The sequence below is a fragment of the Alternaria atra genome (assembly GCF_907166805.1).
Source record: "Alternaria atra isolate CS162 genome assembly, contig: 20, whole genome shotgun sequence".
NCBI lineage: Eukaryota > Fungi > Ascomycota > Dothideomycetes > Pleosporales > Pleosporaceae > Alternaria > Alternaria atra.
This window is the reverse complement of record NW_025091318.1, coordinates 328,207-345,480: the sequence shown is the minus strand read 5'-3', so window position 1 is coordinate 345,480 and position 17,274 is coordinate 328,207. Positions and strand designations below refer to the sequence as shown.

Sequence of the window (17,274 nt, the reverse complement as noted above, 5' to 3'; positions counted from 1 at the left end):
AAGAAGGTAATGGCGGCATTTAGAGGGAGGGTACAGACGGCGCATTGTAAAGCGCAAGCTACCGGGAGCCATGGGCGGAGTTTCGTTAGGGGCGAGTGGTGAACCATCGATGAAGAGCAGCTAACATGGCGGCCGCGTTGCTTGAGACATATTTGGTAGTCGCGACTCACTATGACGGTGGGAGCGACCGGAGTATTGCACAGGACTATGAGCACATGAGCCATACTGATGAGTGGTAGCGAGGTAGCTGGGTCGATTGTGTCTATCTTCCAAGCTTATTCGCGATGCACACATGTCACGCGCATGTCTTGATGATTGTTGAGTTTGGTAGAGAAGTGAGGGGATGAAAGAAGCAAGGTGGACCATTCCGGCGGATTTTGCCCCGCGCCACTCTGAGGCAGCTCAAGCTCCCCTTCCCCCACATCTAAGCTCAAGCTGTAGTCAGCAATCCAAGAGTCTTGCAATAACCCTGCGACAACATCTACACAAGATGGACGACATACACGCGCCAACCGTCTCTTCCGGGCCCACGTCATCAGGCTACTCGAATGGCATACCAAAAGAGCAGCTAACGCTCCAAGAGCTCATTGCTGAAAAGGACCGAGTAGAGACAGAGTTGAAAGCATTAGGCCAGGTCCTGGATTCGGTACGCAGATCAAGGCTATGAGCGTGATAAGCAATTAACGTCTTGTTGTAGCATGGCGTCCACATGAATACCGGCTTGACCACCTTTGACGGCTTCCCACGCAGTGACATTGACGTCCCTCAGAGTAAGCGCTGAAGGAGCCTGCATCATCCCAAAGGGTCGTCGCTGACCCTTCGCAGTACGGACAACGCGCGCGCGCATCATACGGCTGAAGAATGACTACAAGGAGCTCATGTCGCGCATCGAGAAGGGCCTCCACGAGCACCACGCGCGACTGGCAGAGCAGGCGAACAACCCAGCGACAGCCAACGGTGCACAGGCAGAAGTCGGCGCACCGCCTGCCGCAATCGAAGCGCCTTTCGCAAAGGTCAACAGTGTCGTGGCGGACAGCCCGGCAGCCACGGCAGGTCTGCAAGTGGGCGACACCATAACCAAGTTTGGCTGGGTGGACTGGACCAACCACGAGAGGCTGTCGCGCGTGGCAGAGGCAGTGTCGCAGAATGAAGGGGTACGTCGCATCACGCTGCACAGCTGCAAAAGACACCGTCTTTCAGTTGGCGTGCAGAAGGCTTACAGAGTTGCAGATTCCTATTACCGTGAAGGCACTGCGACCCAGCCCATCGGGCGGCCCGGCAGAGACAATTCAGATGCAACTCACACCACGGAGGAATTGGGGCGGAAGAGGGCTATTGGGCTGCCACCTGCTGCCCATGTAGATATGTGTATTAGAAATCATCTAGCCTCGACGTGTCCTAGGGCTACAAGCAGGTAGCTGGCAGGCAAGGCTGGTGGGCGAGCAGATGGGTGGCGCACTGGTTTGGGCCAGCAAGCATAGCATGATATCCGGCGTTGTTTGCTTTGGGACCAAATGAAACAGACGAAAGACTTTCGGATGTTGCTAGTGATGGCAATCCATGACTAACCATTCATCGTGATTGTGGTGTCTTGATTTCAAAGACAGGGAAGCCTGTCGCTGCCTAAAGGGCTGCCTCTGCCTGTGAGGTCAAAATTGCGGAAGGCGCCAAGAGATTTACACCGCCCGGGCGCCAACACTTCAGCACAACAAAACCTCTTCTTGCCCACTTCACGCCCGCAACATTCCCCACTCTTTATCAACTGTAAGTCTGCACCACCGCCTTTTACTCAATAATACTGTGCGACCCCAACTAACACCTTTTTTGCTCCAGCTTCTGCGCACTACCCCCCTTCTCACACACACATCACCCCGCCACAACAATCTTCAACATGGCCGAGACTGCCGCACAAAACGCAATCCCAACCTTCAAGCTCGTGCTTGTCGGTGACGGTGGTACCGGAAAGGTAAGAAGCGTCGTCCTGCGATGCAGCCCGTCTATTGAGACGGCCTGCGCGATTGAGAGACATGGCAAGCAACCGCGGCGGTAGAAGATTGCTAACAGCCCCACTACAGACTACCTTCGTCAAGCGCCATTTGACCGGAGAGTTCGAGAAGAAGTACATTGCGACGCTCGGAGTCGAGGTTCACCCTCTCGGCTTCACCACCGTACGTTATCTGATCGATATTCACTCGCGCGATATGCATACTGACGAGACAACAGAACCTCGGACCCATCCAGTTCGACGTCTGGGACACCGCTGGTCAGGAGAAGTTCGGTGGTCTCCGTGATGGATACTACATCAACGGACAGTGCGGTATCATCATGTTCGACGTTACCTCGCGTATCACATACAAGAACGTCCCCAACTGGCACCGTACGTTGTGACCCGTCATTACTTTATATATAGTAGCTAACAAACCCAGGCGACTTGGTCCGTGTCTGCGAGAACATCCCCATCGTCCTCACCGGTAACAAGGTCGACGTCAAGGAGCGCAAGGTCAAGGCAAAGTCCATCACCTTCCACCGAAAGAAGAACCTCCAATACTACGACATCTCCGCCAAGTCCAACTACAACTTCGAGAAGCCCTTCCTCTGGCTCGCCCGGAAACTTGTCGGCAACCAGACTCTCGACTTTGTCGCTGCCCCCGCTCTTGCGCCTCCCGAGGTCCAGGTCGACCAGGCCGTTCTCGAACAGTACCGACAGGAGATGGAGAACGCCGCCCAGATGCCTCTGCCCGATGAGGACGACGCCGATTTGTAGATAACGGTCATGAGCTTTGCTCTAGGCCACGGCTAGGGCTCTAATGGGTATACGACATGGGATGAGATTTAGTTGGAATGGGAAACGGATATCAGCTGAGGGTATTTCTAGCGAAAATTGGGCATGCCGATGAGGAATGGCAGAAGTATCCGACATGAAGCGCTGGACTAGCCGGCGTTTCGACGAATGAACAAACTAGACTGTTCTCAATGACTCAAGACACGATTGACGATCAAGAAGACTCTTCGATTCTACTATTAACACGCACAAGGGCGTTGCGACTACTACGACAGCATTTCATATCCTCATTAGTTCCAAGCCTTCTCTCCAATACCGCCGTATTATTCCGACAACGCTTGCTCGCTGCTAGGAAATTTTGTTAAATGCGCCGCCCCGACCCCGAAAGAAAGAAGAGATAGGTGATATCCGATGTACTCATGATACGAAAAAAGAGTCGCAGGAAAGCGAACAGAGAAGCGTGTGGGAGATATCGCTGCGATGGGAAAAGCGTTGACGCAAGGTTCGCTCGCTGTAGTTGAAAAGCGATCATTTTTGACAGGCGCGGCGAAATCATCAAAACAACAAATCATGTCGGCGCGAAAGCGAAGCAAAAAGAAAAGAAAAACGACAAACTAAGCAAGGACAAGCAAAAAGAAAAAAAGAAAGCCCGACGACGAGACGACAAGGATGCCTACGACTTCAACATCCTATAAGCAAGTCAGTCTTCATACCCATGATGAACAAATTCGACAAGGGGAGGGATTAACTTACGGCGCAATCAACTGGGCATACTGCTGCGTCGGCACTCTCTCCCCATCCTCAATAACCCCCCTAATCACATCTCCCTGGTGTAAATTACTCCAAAGATGTATGCTCATCGCCTTCTTACTATTAAACAACGTATGCGCCACGCCCCTCACCTGTCCGAGCACCACATTAGCAATCGGCCACGTGTTGCTATACTGCTGCAAAGTCCCCACATCGAGTCGTATCGACTGTTTGATAATGTCGTCCTGGCCGTCGGGAACGAGAAAGGACCAGTATGAGAGGTGGACTACCGACGCCATTACTACGACGCAGGTGAAGAAGGGTGTATGGTAGAGGAGGTTCCCGGGTAGACGGATCAAAGAGCTGATGTTCTCAGCAGAGGTGAGGCATTTCGCCGTGTGGATTTCCCGTGTCTGCGTAGGAAGTAACACCTGACCGGGCTGCACACAAATATTCACTCCTTCGACCCTTCCGAAACCCAGATTTGATCTCGGTCGATGCAACATGATTGTCGACCCGGCATTCACCATGTGCGCTTGGAACAGGACTTCGTCGATTACGCCGTCGTTGGATATGAGTTCCATTTTGGAGGTGGGGAGGTGTAAGCGCCAGTTGCAGAGGTATTGATCGACGACGTCAACGGCATGGTATTCAAAGGTGCTGTCGAGACGCGCGGTTTCGAAAACTTTTCCCAGGATGCGGATGGCGTCTATTAGGTAGGTGAAGGAGGAAAAGGTGAAGGCGGTGGGGAGGAAGGACGAGTCGTCGTAATCTTGGAGAGTAGGCGGGTAGGGTATTTGCTGCGTGTGGAGTGTTAGTTTGAATTCTTTTTTCTCTTTTGGCTGATGGGGTGTGTATGCAATACAGTCCGCGGAGTGAAGAGAAAAAGTTTATGACATGCAAGTCAGACGATCTCACACCTGAGCGGCACGGGCATGCGATCGCACCAAAGAGGGAAACATTGCCAAGCCGATTTGACACATGTCAGAATATGATGTCACAGGTTTGGTACTTACACCTGAAAGGTACTGGTCTTGCTCGCATGGTAGCGGGACGTCGGTTACTACGTCTTTCAGTCTGAATTGCACGCCTGGGTTGACGGCTGTCATCATGCCGTTGGCTGTGAACATGGACCACCATGTTCTCCGCCAACTTTCTTCAAGCTGTGGGTCGTTTTCTCCGTGCACCAACGCAAACTCCATCCGGTTAAGGCCAATTTCCAGGGTGAGGTTTTGAGCTATGGTGAAGATCTGTGCTGCTCGTGGAACCTCGTTATGGGCATGGAGACCGATAGCAAAGACCAGTAGTGCTTGTACCGACCACGCATCTCTCGGGTAGTTATTGCTGTCGATCTGTCGATCTAGAGCTTCTTTAAACATGGCCGTAGGTACAGCAGGTATGTAACTAGATCCGATGTATTGGACGGCATATTCCAGAAGCGGGGCATGTCGTTCTTTGAAGAGTTCTAGTAACCTGGGCTCCGGGAGACAGAAGGGATGTGAGTTGTAGAAGAAGTGGTAGAATGCTTGAACAGCAGTCTCCGGTCCCAGATGACCAAAGCGATTCAGACGTGCGGATCCATTTAGGTTGAGCTGAGCAACTGGTGGGGCCACAGGTCGGACGCCAAGACCGTGAGTTGGGCTGAGCTGGTTCAAGCCAGCATCGCCATTATAGGAATACTCAGGTGATGAGATGTGGCCATTGCTGACTGGGGCTTCACCTGACCGTGTTAGATGGATCAAAATATGGTTGCGACAGCACACCCACCATTTGGAGTCGTCGACGCGTTGTCCTCCTTGGTTTTCCGCTTTCCCTTCCAGCCTCTTCGCGACTTGATGTAGGTGCATTCCACGTTGTCGGTCCTACATCGGGAACATCGTACACCGCCGTCGCATTTCAAATGTCTACTGCGACATGGGACGCATGCGACAGCAACCGATGCTCTGGTTTGGTCGTTAGGCGACTGCTTCTGACTGTTCTTCCCGCCCGTTCTTTTGCTACCGCCGTCGGATTGGGGAGTTTGCGCCGGCGGAGTGCTTCCACTGATGCTGCTCCGGGTGGTGATGCTTGCCGTTGGCGACAGATGGAGCCCTAGTGAGGGCGATAATGGCGATGTGGAGTCCGATGACTGGAAGTCCTGGTGGCCGCCCCAGAAAGCGGGATCTACGCCAGCCGAGATGTTGGAAGGAGCGCCTGTCATGTGCTGGCCAGGCATCGCCATTGCGGAGGGAGGCATCTGAATTGAGACTGCTCTAATCGCAATGTTTCAAGAATCCACGGTATCCAGGTCGCGCGAGGCTTTGCGACTGTGCGTAGGTAGAGACGTTGAGGTTCCAACGGCTGCGGGCTGCTAGTACTGTTGAACCGGCACGTGACGCCCATAGCTTAGCGCTGAGAGGAATCGCCAAAAAGCTTCCGAACCGCCTTTCACCCAATCGGACGTCTCCGCCCAATGCAAGACACACAAAGCAAGGGAGCACTCAGCCTCTCTGTTGGCCCCTCTGCGACAGCCCCCACTCAGCTCATAACAACATGTACCGGTGGTATTGTGCAGCTCCATTGCACCGTCAAACATTGCCGGACAACCCCGTTGCCTTTGACGCACCGTTGGATCCTGCCGTCACCTGTACTTCGCTTGTACGATCCATCCCAAGCCCGTCGGGTTTGAAACGCGGGATTGGCGAATCGGGACCCGCGAACTGCCTACACGGAGATGCCGTCGTCGATTACTGGGCCGTCTGCGCACATTCCCGTCACCGCCGTGTTGCTAGCTCCAATCCGCCCTTCGCTTTGGCAGTTTATCGTGGGGTCAGTGGTCGTTGCTCGCGTTCGGCGGAAAGGGTTGAGTGTAGCGACCCAGCTGAAGTAGTGGGCTTGCCACATGATCTGACTGATGCGATTGGACTGTCTTTAGTCAAGGAAATGCTACCGCGGTCGCGGCCTAGTAACCGAGTGTTGCGTCTGGCATTTCGGCTCGATGCAAAGTGGCCTTGGCTCTCTATGCCGACTTTGTCTTATCTGATACCAGCGATGAACCCACCCACATGAGGCCGAAAAGCAATTCAAGTGCAGTCTCGATTGGCCGTAAGGACGGGTTGGACGGATTTGAAAGGAGGCAGGCCTGCTCATAGCTTCCAAGGCTTGTTAACGCTCGACATTGGTCTCGTCACTCCCTGGACATGGCTGCGACTTCCTGAACACCATTAGCTTCATGGCAACTTTCGACGGCGGCAAATGAGAGCACGAAGTCGACGCGAGTCGCATTAATCGATTGGTTAATGATGATGGGTATCAGATTCAGGCCGTTGTCTATCTTGCTGTACTCACAAGAGAAGGAATGCCGCCGATGCTAGACTATGCTGGAAATAACACTAGAAGAACGCTACAAATCGGAGCATCGGGCCTTTGTAAAGTTCCAAACGTCTCCAGAACAGTCGTTCAGGGACCTCTCTGCCTTCCACTGCAGCTCAGTCTCTGCACGCTTCACCTCCGCCACGCAGAAGCCAACGTCTCCTGCCCTACGGCCAACCTCTCGGGCAGGAATCTTCCGTTGAGATGCTTCTTCCAAACTCTGGAGTACTTCGCGAACGGTGTGTCCTCGCCCCGTACCTATACATCGGTCAGTATGAGGCCTTGCAATGGCGTATGCTTTTGTTTGAAGCTTCAACTTACCGAGATTGTATGTCCGGAATGGTGCCACAGTGCGACCAGCCGTCGAAGCCGCCAAAGCTGCAATATGACCCCGAGCCAAATCGACTACATGGATGAAATCTCGAACAGCTGTTCCATCTGGGGTGTCCCAGTCGGTACCGAAGATGTCTAGCACTGGCTTGGTACCCGTTAAGACCGTCGCAATAACCGGAATTAGGTTGCTTGGTTTCTGCCGAGGATCTTCACCCAAGATACCAGACTCATGACAACCAACCTGCAGTTGTCAGCTATGTCTTGCTCCCATTTTGAATATTGATTGTAATTACCGGGTTGAAGTACCGCAGGGCAGTTATGGACCATGTGGGGTCAGATAGAGCCAGGTCTGCCAAAATGGATTCGCACATGAACTTTGACCGTCCATACGGCGATGTAAGACCTAGAACACCTGGCAAAACTCGGCGTTCGGTTCCGTCGGCATCCACGAACGACTCGGGGTGGTGCACACACAATTCTTCACGCAAGGGTAATCCACAGTTAGCACCCTCGCCATAGACCGTTGCGGAGGATGAAAACACAAAGTTTTTTATGCGGAACTCGTCCAGCAGAGCGAGGAAGTCGACGAGTCCGCAAACGTTGTTGCTGTAATACCTCAAGGGCATGCGGATGCTCTCCTCAACCGACTTGTATGCTGCGAAATGGATTACACCAGATATTCTGGATCGTCGCTCAACGATAGGCTCATGCGCTTCGTCCATATCCATATCGATGCCGGAATCCGTCCTTTGAAGGGTCGAGTATGGGAACCGTGCTAGGGCGGGTGCTGGCTTGCTAACAATTGAGTACGATGAATAGCTGACCAATACAGTTTTCATCTGTGCGCTTCTGTAGTCCAGCTGACGGAAGTGCAATGCTGGCATCCGACGGCCTTGCGCTGCGCAGAACTCGACTGCAAGAGCTCGCACTCTGCTCAGGACGTTCTCGTACGAATTGCTTAAATCGTCGATGACCAAGACGTTATAGCCTTCCTTGAGCAATTCCAATACCGTATGCGAGCCGATGTATCCCAATCCGCCAACGACCATGATGAAGATAGAGTCGGATCCATCTATGTCTAGAGGATCCGCTACCACATCGTCATCGAATAGTATAGATTGCTGTGTGCCTGGAGTGTTGACTTCTTCTGGTGTTACGGAAGGCGACAACGAATAAATCGAAGAGAATGACGACATCCTGCGCAAATATGCTGACTTAGCGAATAAACGAATGGATGAAGAAGAGTGAATTCGTTGGTCGTTACGGCGCTATCTTTCTCGATACGTCCGAAATTCTTTATACGTGGCACCACGTTCAACAACAGCCTCAACTCACGATCAATTAGGCAGAAGACATCAAAGTTAGACTTTTCCTCCGCCCGTCAATATTGTTTACGTTGCTTGGCACGATGCGGCTTCTTCATCCCGAGTCATCATTTTCGGAGTCTCCTCAGGTCTAGTACTCTCAAAATATACTCTCGCATCGCTAACGATCCCTGTCCAATTTGCATGGCCGAGTGTGCTATACGTACCCGTGTGGGTTGCATTGCCGCGTCCTCTATTCTCTCAAAATACCATAATCTGGGCCGCAAGAAATCGAACGTGGGCATGCGGCAAGACTTCTTTCGACAACCCAATCCCGGTAATTGTCAACGTTCTTCTTGGTGCCCAAACACACCATAAGAGTACCTGTTACACATCTACGTTCGTCACTACCCATTCGCTGTGTCTCCTAGGTCTACTCCCCATCAACACATCTCCGCTGGAATCAATACTTCTTCATCAGCTTGTAGCTAGCCGCGCTCAAAGCAGAGCTATGGATGGGCCTGGCTCGGTGATTGTTCCGCTCTACGTATACCCCTCAGCAGGCGCATGGGATAACTTTCACGATGTGTATGATATGTACCTCTACTGTTGTGGTAGTTTATCATATCATGGCTAATGATTTCCCACATCTCAAGGGCATCATCGTTTCCACGAATACAATTCACGGTCGTGATCAACGTACATAACGGACCCGGTGAAGGCGCATTACCGAATGCAGAGTACTCAACAGCCATTGAGGCGCTCAACTTGCTCAGCAACGTACGCACTATCGGTTATGTGGCAACCACGTGGTGTACCAGGGATTTGAGTTCTGTACATGACGATATCGCTGCCTTCTCGTTCTGGGGAGAGTACGATCCTTCACTAGCGTTGAGCGGCATCTTCGTCGACGAAACGCCCACACAGTACTCTTCAGACTATGCTGCGTATCTCGACAGCATCTCTCAAGCAGTTGAAGACAGCTCCGGACTAAAGGACAGTTATATTGGTAAGCTCAGCCCACCTTCCTTTGTATTGGTAACGCAAAAGATCGCGGGAATCGGCTTTTTCGGATCCTTGCTGTAGTGCCATCCACTCTACCATGAGTTCCCGAGTAGCTTGCGCGCATCGAAGGAAACCCCACATCCAATCCCGGCAGTTGCATGAGCGTAAGGCTGACATTGCGCTTCAGTCCACAATCCTGGCGCCCTTCCGGAGCCTCTTTATTTCGATGAAGCATCACTCAGAGTACCAGACTTGACCGTTGTTTTCGAGAACTCATTTTCCAATTGGACGATCATGCATACCGAACTTCTTGAGGCGACGGTCTTATACGAGCGAGAAAAGCTTGCGCTGCTTGTGCATTCTGTACCAGATCTGACAATTGTTGAGACGACTGGCACGCTACTGCAACTTTTGGCTGTAGGCCGTAGCATTTGGTTAACAGCTAGCTCAGACTATAGCGAGCTTGATGGCGTTATGTCTGCGCTCATCAAGGGCTTGGCTGCGTTATTGGGGTGAGGATCACAGCCTTGGAACTGAAGACAGCGGAGGACAGGTGATCGATCGCCTGATCTGCGCTAAATACACATGTCTTTGATACTCGTCCTTCCTAGAAAAATACAAACTCATTCATGGCTCACAAACGCTTACGCGGCAAGTCCTGATCACTTTAGTCGACTGCCTGCGAGCGATCAAACTTGACCTTGTAAATGGAGTTGGTTTGAGGCTGGAAACGATCTCCAAGCCCTAGCTGATATGCGCCACTGTGGATTCCTCGAGAGGGAGCTGATCGATGCGCCTGGATGGAGACTACTAGAGGCAGCCCGCGATGTACAAAGTCCTTCTGTGACACAAGCGGTCCGCCACGCCGTCGGTTGAATCCAAGGAAAGCCCAGGAGAAATTTACGCAACTAAACAATGCCGCCTCCAAACAAGCAACGATCACCATCAAACCTGACCTGGAAACTAGAACCGCGAAAAGTCCATATACGGCTGACTTTAACATTGCCCTAATATGTTCCCTGTTTGCCGCTTTAGGCGGCAGATCTAGCTCACTCAACCCCTGCGCTTTACAGCGTATCGAACTGATAAGCTTTTCTTCCTGCACTAGAGCTGCATGCACACTCTATTTCAACCTTGGCCTCCATTTCGATATGCAACCTCTGCTGGGTATCCCTTGGACCCATGTCTTTCTCCGCCTCTTCCTAAGCGATGCTCCAGGCTTCGAGATTGGAGGCATTCTTCTGAGGTATCTCATTTTTGGAAAAATGACGCGATCGTTTCGCGATGCAATCCAGGCTAAGTGCCGGCGGCTCTGCGTTGGCATACGACATACATGTTGCATCGACAAGGTCCAGAAGTCCGAAGTAGTGCCGCCTTCACTGGTGCTTGGCCGAGCGCCAATTTCTCCATGTTACCTATCGATCCTTCGCTTGCAGAATTGTATGCCAGAGTCTTGTCTCACGCCATCTGGCTCTAGCTGTACTGCAAGGATCCATCCGTTGCGCTTCCGATCGGTCGGGTCCGAAAGTGAGATGTCAGCCTCGAAATTACACCACCAATGATGAGAGGTCACTGAAGCGAATGGCCCGCTTGATCATACGAATTTTGACACGCATCGTTACTTGCGACCATTCATGATGTCGGTTAGTCGAGGTCTTACAGCTACACAGCTAGACACGAGGAGACCGCGCCATTGGATGTGATCGGTCTCGCTAATTGACGCCATCGGCCTACGAACCTACATGCCCTTGTTGGTACGAGTTTTCGACTCAATGACGCATATGAGCAAACAGGGCGTTAGACGAACGCTCTTAGTAGACTGCAAAGTCTGTTTGACCTCGTGCTAATGTTTCAGTTACACAAAGCGGATCCCAATATGTGTACTACAATCCGACTACCGAAGAGGCAATGAAAACGTGCATGATCGCATACACACAATTCTCTCTATACTCTTGCAAGTTCATATCGCATGCCGATACCATGGATCGGCCGCCTATTGTGGCTTGTGGAAAGGGAAGGATTCGGGTGACGCATATTCGGGTTCGTTGATTCGAAAAGGTCGGCAACAAACTTGACTATCTTCAATATCGGCTCAGGCGGCCCTCTCAAGATCGCGATCGTTGGAAAATTTACGTACTTCGCATCGTATGCAACATTTATATTGTGATCCCAGCCACCTTGCAAATCTTCGGCTAGAGGGTGGGTTTTCCATGGGCCAGGAGCTTAAGCACCTGCCTTGAATGTCGCGATGTGGATGTAAAGACTAACGGGCCGCTCCGTATCGAAAGCGGCGGAGAATATCGAAGTCTTGAGTTAGCAGAACACAACATTCTTCGATGCCACGTCAGCCCGACGGGAGAATTGTTCGAGTAGAACTGTACACTTACCCGACTAAAAAACTTCCAATATCAATTGGGGCCAAAAGAATAAGTAAGCTCAATGCCGAGCACAGCTACCGCAACCGCCCCAGATTTTCCACTCCACCTGCATCGGATATTGGACCACATTCAACCGGTCGGTAGCTACATCTTGGCGAACCGGACCCGTGCCGAGATTGAGTGCATACCTTCTGCTTTACGCATCAAGTATGTAAAAGCTGGTAACACCATATTCCGCCACTGAGCTGGTCATACTCGCACACGCGCCACCTATTCAGATTACCGGCCATGCGATACCCTTCCGTAGGCAAAAGAGCCGGTGTAAAAGCAAGGTTTCTCCGGCTTTGCGGCGGCTAAATGCCAAGCCACGTAATCCGAGGTTACGTATACTGCATACTGCACAGTGAGTTTAGAGTTAGGGGTTCGAAGCTGGGGTAACGGAGATGTGGAAGAATGAAGCCGAACGTTGGAGTTCAGCTCGTTAGGAATGCCAGAAAGTCCAGCGTCTGGAGAACCTCGGGACCATTTTGATGCTGACACAGCCTTGGATAACCATCAGAGAATATCGCTGCAGGAGCAGTGCTATTTCGGCAATGTCGTTGGTCATATCCTTGACTACTACCTCAACCGCTCGCCTTGGTAGCTGCAGAAGACACAACACCGTATTACCTTGAGGATGGGTTTTGTTAGACATAGCTGAGAAGGCATGGATACGGCGTGAGGCTTATGATTGCTACACATGTTCGCATGCAGACGATCACAGTCATATCCCAACCTGAGAAACTCGTCAAGACCGGGAGTGGTATCCAACCATAAACTTCACCCGAGAAGATTATGAGCCATACCGCGTTGGCATATCGCCCGTAGAACGTGCGTACTCTTTCTCATATCTCAGTGTCGTATTTGCCGTCGGTAGAGGCTTCACTACTAGAGAGGACTTGATCGCATACTGAGCTGATAGCTAACACATAAAAAATCTGCTGAGCAATGATCTTTTTTATGGAAGTCTTTTGTGGAGGCGAGCCGATACACGTTTTCTCCGTCCCTCTCTTAATCATGATTCCCTAGACTATCATCCACATCCGTAACCTCAACCTGCCTATCACAATATTCCACCCACCCATCCAACTCCATCTTCTTCAAAACTGTACTAAACCCCTCACTACCCTCCCCCTTTCCACCTCTATCACAATACCGCCCTACAGCATCATCTCGTAATCCTTGTTCCGCACCCGCGCCATCTGGATATTCGATGTGAAACACAGGCTTCCCCGCTGCGATAAACGGAGCAAAAGTCGTGCACTCACCATACTTTACACATTCTTCATTGACACTAAAGTGTACGATGGGTAGAACGGCGGGTATAATATCCCCCGCGTTCTTGAGACCAAGTGTGAGGTTCAGAGGGGCGGTTATATCAGAAAGATACTCCATGTATGCGATTGAATCGTTTTGGGTGAGGGAAAGACCGTTTTCGTTTTGCTGATATCGTCTATTAGCACTACTAAATTCCATCTCATCGCTACCAGCATAGGAGTGGATTAACTCGAATGGATACTCACATAACCATCAATGTTATCAGGATCAACACCATCGCACCCTTTGCTCTTCGCCAAATCTACTCTGCTTTCCATAATCCTCCGCACGTTCTTACTTCCCAAACTCAACCATTTCTCGCCTGGCCACCCGTCCAAATCACGTCCTAGATCTTCTTTCGCGAATTCTGAGGCGTCAGGTCGCCAGTCTTCGTAGCTTCCAGCACTGAAGTAGCATATCACTTTCTTGCCCATAGTTTGCAGACGTTTAATGGTCTCGGTTGGTGTGTCGAAGAGGTCGATGTCGAAGATGCTGACGTTAGGTGTTGTGCTGGTGTCTGAGGGAGATAAAATGGGTGGATGGGAGAGGATTATTTGCCAGGTATCAGATACGGATGGTACCCATGGTAGTGTGGTGTTTGGTGTGGGGAGAGGTGTTGGTGGAGAGGAATTGTCGTTGTCGTCGTCGTTACCGCCTCCTAAGGTGAGACCTAGACCTAATCCCAGGCCGAGCGCGAGAATTAGGGTCGCGATGAGGATTAGGAGAAGAAGTTTGCGTCGTAAAGACCATGGTTGGCGCGGTTTGAGGTTCGCGTCCATTGCGTGTTTGTGCTGTTGGTTGCTTGAGGAGTAAAGATGAATCTTGCTAGAACTCCCACCCACGAAAGTTGCTGTCTGTCGCACCTTGAACGTGCTGATTTAAGCAGGAAAACATATGTCTATACGAGCGCGTCTAAGCAGAAGACCTGAGCGCAATCACAACTCATACGCAACAGTCCCCAGATCCATCCAAAATCCAATAGTTCAGAATTCTCACGAGAAGACGCGTCGCGAGCGGCGCAGTGCTGCGTACCGTGTTGCATATGTAGTTAATATAAAGCTGTTATATGTAAGACGGATAGTAACTGCAAAGGGAGTAGCGCTCATGTAGTGATATTGCGGCTGTGGCGCGCAGTAGGAATGCGTTCCCGGCCGGAAGATTTTGCAACGGAAGGTAAACGGAAGGCAAATGTTGACAAGAATATGCTACAAAGTGGCATAACTAGAAAGCGTAGTGGTAGCAGCAGACGATTTGAACGCGTGAATGGTTGGAGAGAGATTACACTGTGACTGTAGTAATGCAAAGGTCGGTGGATGTACGCATTGCAAGTTGAGGCACAGTCGTTCCAGCAGCTTGGTTCTCTTATTCACCCATATTGGTGCTGTGGCTGTGTAAGTGTGGGGCTGGTTCAGGGATTAGAGATGACCGCTTAAACTCCGCAGTCTCTCAGCGGTGAGCCTGTATGCAGGGTGAAAGCCACAGAGAGAGAAGGAAAATCTATAGAGCTGACACGATTGACTGAGCTTCGGCTCAGAGTATTGCTGAAGGATGTACATTGAAGATGAAAAATGCGACGAGTGATGCTGCGCTTTCAAAACAGGTGCTTAGGTTTACAACGGAATAGACTTTGAGAACTTGTACTGCCTGCTCGCGCCACTCATTGTCACCCATAATGTGAGCGGGTCACTGCCTAGCTGTTCTTTTGTTGCACCGGTTGTGCTTGCCACAGCTCCCGGGACGGTGATGGGTATCGTCGTTCCACATTTGTTGCCGCCTGCAGTGTACACATTAACAGACTCGATGTTGGCGCCGTTGGTGGATGTTGTCCAGGTCAAGCTGGGTCGGCATAGGTCGCGAGTTTGTCGGTTGATGAACTGTTGCGCAAGGTCGTCGTGCTTGAGGGTTTTGAACGGCCAGGTGGTGCTGCGAAGCTTTAGTTGCTGGTTCCTCCAGCGAAGCAAATTATACATACAGGCGCATCATCTCTGCCGAAATGACTTCGATCCATGTCATAAGTAGTGAGTACTGCCCACTCTTGCCGTTCACGGTGGTAGTTGGAACGTCGTTGACGCGCATATTGGCCTGGTGGAACATGTACCTAGTCACAAATCAGTATCGCTTCATGATGCAGAGAATGTGCTTCGCTTACGGGTCCCAGTGCAAGCCGAAGAGATTGCGCATTGCAGTGTCTCGAGAATTGATCATGAGATCGTCAAATGTCCCCTTGCCTGCCGAGGTATCAATCCACTCCTGCAACGTGCAAGCTGGGAGATCGCAATTGTAGTAAATGAGTGTAGCCCAACGTGGCATGACGTTGAGTCCTGCATAACCGTTGTTCTGCACATTGGTCGTCAATGACCAGAAGGTATTTTGTTGATTGCGAAGGACTGGACGCGTGTTGTCTCCCACCACGTTGACGATACCATTGTCCATCCAGCCCTTGATAGCATCTGCGTTGTGCAGACCTGTGATAGCGGGCGGGATGATGCCCTTTCCACTCCAGCGTTGAGCAGCATCAAGTCCGACCTGTTTCAGCCAAGCTTGGTTGAACGAGATCTCCTTCGACGCGTCCGAGTATGTTGCGTTGGTTAAATCAGCATGTGAACTGGTTTCTTGTCAGTAGTGCAAGGCTGGGAGATACAAGACACGTACAAGGTATGCGAGATGTGCGCGAAGGCGTCGCGTTGCTCCTCATCAGCGAACCAGTTCTCTAGTTCATCGAGTTCCGCACACTCAAGACTCCATGTATACTGGGAAGGCGTAGCAGGCCAGATGTTAGTGCCAGTACCAGGAGGCTTCTGGTATTCCGGGCTACCGTCCTTTTGATCAGGGTACTCGATTGCGTATGAAGGACTACAAAGCGACGCGCCCTCATTCGTGTCCGTAGAGGCCTCTATATCGCCATTACCGTTGTGCCCGATCTCTATAAAGAATTCGGACCCTGCAGGCATCTTTGAATTCAGGTTGGTCTGCCAGGTGACATGCATCGAAAGGTCATCCGGCTTAGCGCGATAGTTCTGGCCTGCTGGTCGGTACATGGGCGTCTCCAAGAACATATCGTCCACTTGTGTGCTAAGATAGATTCTCCTGAAACCGACGAAAAGGCCTCTTGTAATCCAGGTAATCCATGCGTGTTGGAGGATGTTGCTTGAGGGTGCCCAATCTAGGGCAAAAGGCAAAAACCATACCATTTGCTGGCGAGGGCCTATCTGGTTGATGACTGCAGCAGTTCCACTGCCCGAAAACTTGGCGAATTCCCATGCCATTGAAGAGTTTACAATCGTTGCAGGAGAGTGGTAGATGTTCGCGATGCTCACATTTACGTTACTATCGTTATCGTCAGTAACGATCCGAACACGATGAGCTTCAAAACTTACGGTTTCAGGTTAGCCGCGGTAAATCCGGTCGTGTTTGTGAAGGATACCGGCTCATCGTTCAAATTACCACCATTGCTGGAAACCCCAAAGTCGGCAGTGGGAAAAACATCGAGACGGACCATTCGCACACCGAAGTTGGTCTGATACGCATACAGATCGTTCCATTGCCTCCTGGTAAGCGCGCTGTAATACTGATCTCCATAGTTATATCCCACTTCGCTTACGGTAACAATGCCACCGTAGTTGCCATGATTCGCTGAGGAGTTGAGCAAAGGAAGATTTGTGATGCCAGCCTGAGGAACAGTGACGATCTCATAGGGGATGCCGTAACCTTGAAGGCCAAGTGTAGCGCTATTGGTAGCGGCAGTCGAATCGCGTGCAATGACCAGGATCGTGCTAGATACCGTGGCACTTCCCACGTAGGCCGAAACATGCTGCAGGAAAAGACAGAAGCATGTGAGTGCGCATGCTCGCAGTGATGATAGACTGGAGGACGCCATAGTGAGACGCGAAGTGAACAACGTGCTGACGAGACTTTTCTTTGAGGAACCTGGACGACTTAATAAAGAAGGCTCGGCAGATATCATTTCATAGGCCACTTGGAGGATATTGGTCCGGATGCAGTAAATGATCAAGGG

The 17,274-nt window shown here is 51.2% G+C and overlaps 5 protein-coding genes across 5 annotated transcripts; 2 read left to right on the top strand and 3 right to left on the bottom strand.

The window, feature by feature from the left end:
- Positions 1 to 490: 490 nt before the first annotated feature.
- ALTATR162_LOCUS387 (uncharacterized protein) lies at positions 491 to 1,362 on the top strand (the record flags this gene model as incomplete). Its single annotated transcript, XM_043307981.1, has 4 exons — positions 491 to 646; positions 698 to 770; positions 826 to 1,154; positions 1,201 to 1,362. 4 exons carry the CDS (start codon positions 491 to 493, stop codon positions 1,360 to 1,362), a joined length of 720 nt encoding a protein of 239 aa, XP_043163916.1.
- A 529-nt stretch (positions 1,363 to 1,891) lies between these two features.
- ALTATR162_LOCUS386 (uncharacterized protein) lies at positions 1,892 to 2,764 on the top strand (the record flags this gene model as incomplete). Its single annotated transcript, XM_043307980.1, has 4 exons — positions 1,892 to 1,966; positions 2,076 to 2,168; positions 2,224 to 2,377; positions 2,427 to 2,764. The coding sequence occupies 4 exons, from the start codon at positions 1,892 to 1,894 to the stop codon at positions 2,762 to 2,764; spliced, it is 660 nt and encodes a 219-aa protein (XP_043163915.1).
- A 691-nt stretch (positions 2,765 to 3,455) lies between these two features.
- On the bottom strand, positions 3,456 to 5,753 carry ALTATR162_LOCUS385 (uncharacterized protein; the record flags this gene model as incomplete). Its single annotated transcript, XM_043307979.1, has 4 exons — positions 3,456 to 3,471; positions 3,536 to 4,332; positions 4,549 to 5,252; positions 5,300 to 5,753. The coding sequence occupies 4 exons, from the start codon at positions 5,751 to 5,753 to the stop codon at positions 3,456 to 3,458; spliced, it is 1,971 nt and encodes a 656-aa protein (XP_043163914.1).
- Positions 5,754 to 6,914: 1,161 nt separating this feature from the next.
- Positions 6,915 to 14,038, bottom strand: ALTATR162_LOCUS384 (uncharacterized protein; the record flags this gene model as incomplete). The annotated part of the gene is made up of 5 exons (XM_043307978.1): positions 6,915 to 7,141; positions 7,205 to 7,457; positions 7,510 to 8,363; positions 13,211 to 13,385; positions 13,466 to 14,038. 5 exons carry the CDS (start codon positions 14,036 to 14,038, stop codon positions 6,915 to 6,917), a joined length of 2,082 nt encoding a protein of 693 aa, XP_043163913.1.
- An 831-nt stretch (positions 14,039 to 14,869) lies between these two features.
- On the bottom strand, positions 14,870 to 17,136 carry ALTATR162_LOCUS383 (uncharacterized protein; the record flags this gene model as incomplete). The annotated part of the gene is made up of 5 exons (XM_043307977.1): positions 14,870 to 15,182; positions 15,232 to 15,357; positions 15,409 to 15,864; positions 15,912 to 16,586; positions 16,637 to 17,136. The coding sequence occupies 5 exons, from the start codon at positions 17,134 to 17,136 to the stop codon at positions 14,870 to 14,872; spliced, it is 2,070 nt and encodes a 689-aa protein (XP_043163912.1).
- Between the last annotated feature and the right edge of the window lie 138 nt (positions 17,137 to 17,274).